At 50.2% G+C, this 9,317-nt stretch overlaps 1 protein-coding gene across 2 annotated transcripts; it reads left to right on the top strand.

Moving 5' to 3' along the window:
- Nucleotides 1-1,050: 1,050 nt before the first annotated feature.
- On the top strand, nt 1,051-6,676 carry HPCAL4 (hippocalcin like 4). Of its 2 annotated transcripts, XM_006903957.1 has the most exons (4): nt 1,051-1,102; nt 4,655-4,824; nt 4,893-5,120; nt 6,479-6,676. In XM_006903957.1, exons 1-4 carry the CDS (start codon nt 1,051-1,053, stop codon nt 6,674-6,676), a joined length of 648 nt encoding a protein of 215 aa, XP_006904019.1. The 2 variants fall into 2 exon arrangements, with proteins under 2 accessions (XP_006904019.1, XP_006904020.1); XM_006903958.1 differs by lacking the exons at nt 1,051-1,102; nt 4,893-5,120 and having other exon boundaries at nt 4,663-4,824.
- The last annotated feature ends 2,641 nt before the right edge of the window (nt 6,677-9,317 follow it).

Genomic DNA, 9,317 nt, shown 5'->3' with positions numbered 1-9,317 from the left:
GCCATTAGGATGTTTCAGAGAGGAAGCCTCAGCGGCTTTAGTCCTCAGCAAAAGAACATTGCTTCTTACACAAGCCTAGATCCAGGCCACCCCCTCCCACACACTCTCCAGGCCTGGGCCCCTCCTCAGCTGTTAGGAGTCTCTCCTAGACCAGCAAGGTCTAGTATGGACAGCTGGTATGGACAGCTCCGAGGCTGAGGTAGTCAACAGGGCCCACCATTTATCATCCTCTGCCTCTCATGAAGAAGAAGGAGAAGACCTGGCTGCTGCTGCTATGGCTGCTGCTTGGAGAAGAGCAAAGGAGGAGAGGAAAAAGAAAAATCTCCTGACCAGAGAGCTGTTGTCACCATGGCAACAGTCTCAGCACCAGCTCCTCTGAAGCTGGGTGAGGGTGTGGGATTATTGCATCCCTCTGTCCCTTCCACCCTCTCTGCCACCTCCCCATTTGAAGCCCACAACCCTGATCCCTTCCCTCTGGAAGAAGCCTCTGGGCACAGAGGGGCAGCGGCTTTGTGTTTGGGGCAGTGCCAGCTTCTTCACAGCTGGAGGGCAGCCCTCAAGAGGTAAGCAGAGGAGCCTGCACATGGTCAGCAGGGTTACAGCACCAACAGAACATGCCCTCAGTGCATTCTGGCCTTTGCCTTGCTGCCGATGGGCTCTACTCGACCTTGGGTGAACTCTTCCTTTCCCTGGGTCTGGCTTCCATCTTCTCTGAAGTGGGTGCAATGTCAGGAGAACATAGAGAAAACAGCCTGAGGCCATTCCACAGAGGAAAAAGGGGGTCCTGCCCACCAAGGATTATTCATTGAATGTCCCTGGATTCCAGGCACGGCCTTTAGGTCTCTACAGGGCAGTTCTGTGCAGCCACAGAGGGCAGAGCCAGAACCCAGGTGGGGCGGCTACCAGAGGGCAAACAGGAAATATGGGAAAAGTACTTTTCTTCCTGTCCGAACTGCTCCAAAGTGGACTGGATCATACTGGGAGAGAATAAGCTCTTTGCCATTGAGCAAAAAGTCCTGGAGAACTTTTCTTGGCTTAGGCAAGGGTTTAATGCAAAGGCCTCTCTCAAATCATGCTCCATTCAAGAATTCTAGAGCACCAGGTGAGGGTCAGAGAGCTTTGAAGTCTACATACTGTGGGGTTCAACTCCACAGACTGACAGGGCCTACTCATGTCCGAAATACTGTGCCCATGCTGCTGACTGTCCACTGAGAGAGGCTGATCATAAGGAAGTGGGTTTCAGCCAGGCCCACAGGCTGGTTATAGCTGTGTCAGCTCAGGAGAGAAAAGGATTTTAAGGGAGAGGAAAGCAACTAAGCAAAAGGTGAGGTTCTGACTGTGAAAAACTTGGCTTCGAAGGAGTATATAATTGTGAGAGGAGTGGAGGGCAGTAAGGCTAGACAGTCAGGTACCTTGACACCAGATTCTAGAAGATTCTGGAGTTTGAGAGGGCCTGTGGGCATTGCCACCTCTAGCTTACATTGCACTTCTGGGCAAAGCCAGAAAAGACATTCCTTCCAAACAGAGGAATCAGAAGAAAGGCACTTCCTCTGAGACAGTTGAGCCCACAGGCATGGCTTGACAAGCAGCACCCCAGCTGGATTTCAGGCCCTTGACTGTCTGTGCCCCTGGTCCTGAGTATGGGGAAAGAGAGAATGTAGTGAAGGTTCTAGGAGCACTTCAAAACAAAGAACAATAGGACTTTGTGGCAAGTTGGACCCAGGGAAAAGGGAGAGGGGAAATCTAACTATGACCCTGCTGACCATGTGCAGGCTCCTCTGCTTACCTCTTGAGGGCTGCCCTCCAGCTGTGAAGAACCTGGCACTGCCCCAATCACAAAGCCGCTGCCCCTCTGTGCCCAGAGGCTTCTTCCAGAGGGAAGGGATCAGGGTTGTGGGCTTCAAATGGGGAGGTGGCAGAGAGAGAGGATTGTCACAGGTTGAGGATGAGTCTGGTTGTAGATGTGCTGAGTTAGAGGTGCTGGTAGGCTACCCCGAGGCGTGCATATTTCCAAGATATCAGACACTGTGGCCTGGAGTTTCATCAAGATGGTTCAAGGGGGAGGCCAAGAGGAAGATCAGAGCTATGGTTTTCCTGAAAGGCAGGTAGAAGTGGAGAAGGCCAGTACTGGGCAAGAGAAGCTAGTATGTGGAGAGGGTGGACCAGGCAGTGGCATGGATTCAGCCTGAGGGCTCATCTGGGCCCTTCCTCTGACCTGCTGTCTAAGTCTGAGCCAATTTCTTCTTTCTCTGGGTTTTCACTAAAATAAGAGGATAATGTTAAAGAGCACTGCCAGCTTTGACCTGCTGATCTAAGAGCAGTAAAGGGAATAAGGAGAAATGAAGGAGGAAGAATAATCCTTAGTGTGCCTGGGACCAAATGGGGGCAGGGAACAGTAATGACCCCAGGAGATAGAGAATTGTGGGAAGGCAGCACAGGGCAGGGAGGAGAAAAGGGGCAGAAGGTGAGAGCCACACAGACTCTATGACACACACAGAGACTGTGCGTTCTGACAGATTTGCAGTCTCATACATTGACATGCTCTCACCCACACCCTGCCCCTCACACAGACACTCAGGCACATCCCACAGAAGACAGCGGAAGAGGCTCTGCCTCTCCCATCAGACACCTCCACCTCTGGGTTCTCTAGCTTCCTTGACTATATACTCTGAGCCTTCAATGGGCTTTGGACTTGGGGAGGGGGCAGCTGGGTTTGGAGCCGGCCTCCTTCTGCCCATGGTGTTCCAGAGGCATGCTTAACTCTGGTCCCAGTGCAACTTTTTTGGATCCTACAGTTCCAGGTTCCTGAAGATGGTGTGCCTCCTCCTCCCTGGCTTCTCCTAGGGGTATATAGGATTCCACATCCTCTGAGGGTGGTAGGTGGGGGAGGATATTGCTACCCCCACTATTTCTTGATCTTTCTCACGGCTCAGTGGTGGAATCTGAGGCCTAGAGATATTCTGTAACTAACTTGAGGTCATGCAACAAGGGAAGGAGCATGGAATAGACCATTTCTGGTTGTTTAGTGCACACCCAGAAGTAAAGATTAGAAGCCACACTGGCCTGGGATGGCAGGAGAATTCCTTCTGATGCCCTGAGGGCTTCCTTTTCCAGGGTATCTTCATGACAGGCTCCCTTGAGGTTGGAGACTGGTGCCCTTCCAGAGATTCCAGGCAGGTCAAAGTCACCACCAGGCCATGTCCTGGGAAACTCAAGTTCTAGAGGGACATTCCTCCCATAGCGTTCCACTTAGCCTTCAGGGCCTGGCGAGGCCTCACTCTGGCCAGGCTTCCTGGGGAGGGACTGTATGCACCTCTGCAAACACTTTATCTGGCATAGACTACCTGAGGGGCTCATATTCCAGCTGGGGACTGACTCTTCGTCCACCTCAAACTTGCTTCTCAGCGATACCACCTCCATAGACTTAGCCCTACATCTGAGCGCCCGCCTCAACTCCTCTGTCCCTCTCACCGCTACATCCAATCAATCACCAAGTCCTGCCAAAGTCCTCTCCTGATATCTCTCAGTCCATCCCCATCTCTCCACAACCCCTAGGTTGATGTCATAATCTCTTACTTGAATGCCGCAGGCCCCTCTCTGTTCACATCCAGGTCATCTTGCACGGTGTAGCCAGAGGAAAAATTCTAAAACACATTCCTTCTCTCTGGGTGCCCAGCACCTAGTTCAGAATCTGCCATGTTGTAAGCATTCTGTAAGTGTTTGTGGAGTGAATACTATCTTCCTAGCCCTTGCTTTAAAACCCCAGTAGCTTCTCTCCTCCAGAAGAGGCTGACTCCTTGGCATGGATTGAAGGCTTTTACAATCAGCTGTCTACCTCTCTGATCCAATTATGAATTATCGAAGGTTGGCTCCTGTCTACTTTATCCACATCATTAGCACAGAGCCTAGCACACAGTCAGCCTCACTACATGCTCATGGAATGAACTAATGAAAAGCAGAATGTAATCAGGGTCATCAATGCTACCAGCTAGGTGTTCTATTTTTGTACAGAGGAAGGAGGGAGAGAAGCTTCCTGCTGGGGTGGCCTGGAAGGCCTTGAGGAAGAACTTGGAAGATGGTGCCAGGGGGACACATGGTAGTAGAGGAGCCTACAGAGGCAGGTGAGGGCTGAGTGTGAAAGTTCTGAATAGCAAGGAGAGAATTAAGATCTCCATTCTATGGGTGTGAGGAGCTGTGGAAGGTGTAACCAGGAGAGGAGAGGATGAAGATTGTGGCATGTAGCACCTGTCAGTGAGAAAGAGAGCTGAGACCTGGAAGGCTAGAGATCCTGGGTGCCAAGAGAGAAAACCTGCCAGAAGAGAGGGAGGAGCCTGCTGTGGCGGCCCCTTTGTAGGGAGGTAATTTAGGAAAAGGGACCCCGCCTTGTGCTGGTGCGGTGGGGAGGGGCAAGGAGGAGAGGCAGGAACTCCCATGGGAAGGGATGTGGTGAAGGATAGAGCCCAGCTGTAGGAAGATGGGGCTTGTCGAGGGCGGTGCTGAGAGGTGGGTGACCCACCTTGCTGCGGAGAGATCCTGGCTGTGGGAATGTAGGTTTTGTTATGGGAGGGGGCTACTGTGGAGACAGGGAACCCTGTCCTAAGAGACTTGGAGGACCGCTGCTGGACCAAGTTGAAGGAGCCTCCTGTCCCCCCAGGCCCCGCCATGGGGAAGACCAACAGCAAGCTGGCCCCAGAGGTGCTGGAGGACCTGGTTCAGAACACCGAGTTCAGCGAACAGGAGCTGAAGCAGTGGTACAAGGGCTTCCTGAAGGACTGCCCCAGCGGCATCCTCAACCTGGAGGAGTTCCAGCAGCTCTACATCAAGGTGGGCGGGCCAGGGCGTGCGTGCGGGGGCGGGGCTAGGCACCCCAGGGGGCGGGCTGGGAGGGCCAGCTGTCACTGCGCCCCAACCCCTCGCGTTCCCGCTCCAAGTTTGCACAGCACGCTTTCCGCACCTTCGACAAGAACGGCGACGGCACCATCGACTTTCGGGAGTTCATCTGCGCTCTTTCAGTCACCTCACGCGGCAGCTTCGAGCAGAAACTCAACTGGGCCTTTGAGATGTATGACCTGGATGGCGACGGGCGCATCACGCGCCTGGAGATGCTGGAGATCATTGAGGTGCGCTGGGGCGGATTCAAGAGGCCCGGATGTGCTGGTGTGACCCACCCCCTGTCTTTGCTGCCGGTCCCCTCTCTGGCACCGCTCTCTCCAGCCACCCTCCTCTTGGGCCTCAGGAGCCTCTCCGTCCCTGCACCCCACCTCTCTGCCCATCCTGCCTCCCAGGATGGTTGGGCTTTCATTGTAGGACAGGCCCTGTGCTAAGTGCTTTACCTAACAACCCTGGGGGGTAGGTACTGGCAGAAACCCCATTTGCAGATGAGGAAACGTAGAAAGTAGTGGTTCATGATTCAAATCCAGGAAATCTGACTCCAGAGCCTAAATTCTCTTAACTCGTTATTCTTTCAACAAATATGTATTGAGTGCCTGACACATGCCAGGCACTGTTTAAAGTTCTTGCTTTCGTGGGACATTCCTTCTAGCGAGAAAATTTAAAAACAAGAACAATAACTGAACTATGCTATGTCAGGCGGTAAATGTTATGAAGAAGATAAGCAGAGCAAAGTAAGGGGAGAGAGAGCGATGGAGGAAAAGCAATTTTATATGAGGTGAAATGTGAGCAGCAACCTGAATAAGGAGAAGGGGCTAACCCTCTGGTTATTCAAACCCTCTAACCACGCACATGTCTGGGGAAGAGTGTTCTAGGCACAGGGAACAATAAATGCAAAGCCCCTGAGGTTAGATTGTATATGCTGTGTTCAAGGAGTGATTGGGAGGCCAGGTGGTAGAGGGAAGTGAGCAAGGGGAGAGTGGTAGGAAGGGGGTCAGACAGGTAGCCCGGAGCTCGATCACTTAGCATCTCACAATCTGAGGTAGAGACTTGACTTTATTCCGAGTGTGATGGGAAGCCAATAAGGGCTCTCCCTTCTCTGTGTGGACAATAGACTGGGAGTTGGGAGGGCAGCAGAAGTAAGGAGACCAGTTAGGAGACTTCCACAGCAGCCCGGTCAGGAGCTGATGGAAGTGTCAGTCATGGAAGAAGTCAGTAGAAGTGGTTGGATATAGGATTTATTGCAAACTTAAGGCTGACAAAGGTTGCCGAAGGTTTGGATGTAGGTGTGAGAGAAGGAGAGTCAAGAAAGACATAGACGTTTTTGGTCTGAACAACTAGAAGAATGAATTTGCTATTTACTGAGAAAGGGAATGCTGGAGGAGAAGCAGCTGGAGGTGAAGAGTTGGGTTTTAGACAGGTTAGTGTGAGATACTCATTAAATATCCAGTCTTAATGACCATACATCACTTTCCAGTATCCTCACCACCTCCCAGTATTCCCTCTGCCCACCCCCAGACTCCCTTCCTTTATCCCCAATTCTCTCTCCCCCTTTTAAGTGTTCATGCCTCCTTCATTGCCTCACTAGGCTATCTACAAGATGGTGGGCACTGTGATCATGATGCGCATGAACCAAGATGGGCTCACACCCCAGCAGCGTGTGGACAAGATCTTCAAGAAGATGGACCAGGATAAGGATGACCAGATTACTCTGGAGGAATTCAAGGAGGCAGCTAAGAGTGACCCATCCATTGTGCTGCTGCTGCAGTGTGATATGCAGAAGTAGAGAGTAGCAGCTGGTGAGGGGCAGGGCCCCTGGCCAGGAGAAGTGTGGCCACCTCCCAACCCCATGACCTCTCTGGCTGGCCCTTCCCTGGGAAGAGGAGGACTCTAGCCTCACTCTCTGGCCCACCCACCCCTCTGCCCACGTCCTTGCTCCTCTCAGTCGTGATCCTTGAGGGACCAGCTTACCCTGGAAAAGAGACAGATCCTCAGGTATCCTGTGGTCTAGCACCACTCTAGTCTTAGCCCAGAATCAACATCCACTGGGCGTAGGGGAGTTGGCTTTTGCCCCTAGAGGCAGGGTTATGGAGGGTGGCTGGGATTCTGCTTTGAAATTCTATTCTTCCTGGCATTATGCTTTATAGGATATGGCCCTGCAGACCCCAGTTAAAGGGCCAAATTGAGTCTGTCCTTTGCTGAGGACCCAGATCCCTTACAGGTGGTCTCTGCCCTGCCCCCTTGACTCTACCTGGCCCTTCTGGCCCCAGCCTTTGGAGCTTTCATTCAGTCCTTTCTTCTGCTAACATTTATCGAACACCTGTCCAATGTCAGGCACCTCTAGATGCTAAGGATATGGTAGTCTACAAGGCACGTTCCGTGCCCTCTGGAAGCTTGTAGAGTAATGAGGCAGACTTCCAGTGGTCAGGGTCTTAAATGGAGACCTCAAACAACAGCTGAGCAGGAGGTGCAGTAAAGAAAGGAACTATTAAATCGTTCCACTCAGCTCCACACAGAGATGCAGACGGATGAGATGAAAAGTGTTCAGAAGTCTAGGAACCATGCGAATGGAATTTTTAAGAAAAAATAGAAACTTATGTAATACTTATTTTTTTAGTACCCTTTAAAAGAGCTAAAGTCATTTTGTTAGTTTAGGATATTAAAATGTACTTTATATTACTTGTTTTTTTTTTGTAAGATGATCAAATGAATATAGAAAATGCTCATTTTCATGAGAAAAAAGAGCTGAGAAAAAAGAGAGAAAATACCACCAGATTTACCAGATAACATTTTTTCTTATCCAGCTAAAAGCTGAGCTGTCACCATGAGCAGCTTCTGCTGCTTCCTTTTTAATGATCGTTTTCAATTCAGTGAGCAACTCTGTTGTGCACTTGTTCTGGTTAGGTGCTGACTTCAGAAACAGAAAAAATAAGATTGGCAGAGAGTGAGACAGTACATTTCCCATATCTTGGTAGTTCCTTTCTGGATTTTGTAGTTTCAAGGATGGGCCTGTTGTTTCACTGCTACAGAAGCAGAAGGAGCTAGAAGAGGACCACCTGGCCACTGTTTAGGCTGCCAGGCTGCAATGGACCAAATGACTAAAAATGTGCTGGGCATGCTCCATTTGAAAAGCTTTTCCTAACCCCAAATCCTAAACCTGCCAGATTATTCATCATATTCCAAGTGCACTGGTTTTGCTTTCCATTGTCTGCTTTCCGATTTTGGATCTATGAGCTATAGAGCTGCATGCTTTGACTGCCAGAAAATTCATCTTGCTTCTTCATCAAGTCTTTCACTTTACTTTCTCCTGTATTTGTGATCAGAAATTAGTTTTAATGCGTAGTGACTGTTGATTTCCTCTTGAACTGCTGGTGAAACAGTCTAGTACACAGATACTGTCAGCCCAGGGTGGGAACTGAGTCAGGGGTCATGGGACTGTATCTGCAGGAAAATGATGAAGCACGCCTCTGAGGGCTCACCTGTCTTTCTCTGCAGGTGTAAACTCTTGGGGATGTTGACCTTTGGTCTCAAACTCTATTGGACCTTCCTTCTTGCTGCCCTTATGGGTAGCAGGGCCACTGGGTTTCCACCCTCTTTCTATCCTACCTATGACCAGCCATGTGGTAATGCTGGGGAATTCACATCTTCAGGTGGTAAGCAGCAGGTTTTTGTTCAACAATGCCTCAAAGGATCTTCCATTGCTCTCAAGAGTTGGCCTTAGGTGTGTCTTGTGCTGTCAGTCAGCACCACAGATACAGATGCTCAACAGCCTGGCTCAGCTGACACTTCCAGTGGAAGGCTTTTTACAAAGTGGGGTTTCTATCCCCCAAACATTTAATCTAATTTAACTCCCAACCACACAGAACTTCATGGCTTTCAAAGTCTTGCCATCTATCCCATCTCATTCTATCCTCATAGCCAAGGGAAATGGGGATCTTCGTTCCCTTTCTTCAGTCTTGGAAACTGAAGCACAGAGGGGGAATCCTTTGCTTAAGAGCACACAGTCAGGAGGTAGCACAGTGCCAAGATGAACCCAAGGCTCTAAGAAGGTTTCTTCTCTTCAGAGTCTCTTCCCTGCTCATTTCTCTGACTCTGAGTTGTACATAGGTTGACTGTGGGGCATGCTAAGTTGATTTTGGTCTTTTACAAGCTTCCTGCTAAGAAATTTCTGAGGCTGTCATCTTCTAAAAAGAAATAGAAGCTTGGTCGAAGTCCTCACATTTTCAAGCATCTTGTTTTATGCTTCTGGGCAGCTCTGCTAATAAATTAATGCTGTCCTAGGAGGCCTCTGGCTCAGAACCCTGGAAGCATCTTGCATTGTCTTTACCATCATCTTCCTCCCTAAGAGAACTTTTTATTTCAACCAGCTAGTAGGCAAATCCTACCTGTGAGGGCAAGTTTGACTACTCCAAGCTTCTGGACACATA

This window comes from Pteropus alecto, unplaced genomic scaffold (genome assembly GCF_000325575.1).
Source record: "Pteropus alecto unplaced genomic scaffold, ASM32557v1 scaffold170, whole genome shotgun sequence".
NCBI classification, from domain to species: Eukaryota; Metazoa; Chordata; class Mammalia; order Chiroptera; family Pteropodidae; genus Pteropus; species Pteropus alecto.
Note: the sequence above shows the minus strand (reverse complement) of the source record. Positions and strands in the feature narration are given on the sequence as shown.

Excerpts from the sequence above, each read along its gene's own strand:
- HPCAL4 (XM_006903957.1), top strand. The coding sequence starts at position 1,051 with ATGCAAAGGCCTCTCTCAAATCATGCTCCATTCAAGAATTCTAGAGCA. Across the intron at positions 1,103-4,654 it reads CAAGAATTCTAGAGCACCAG|GCCCCGCCATGGGGAAGACC; the intron begins GTGAGGGTCAGA and ends CTGTCCCCCCAG. Across the intron at positions 5,121-6,478 it reads AGATGCTGGAGATCATTGAG|GCTATCTACAAGATGGTGGG; the intron begins GTGCGCTGGGGC and ends TTGCCTCACTAG.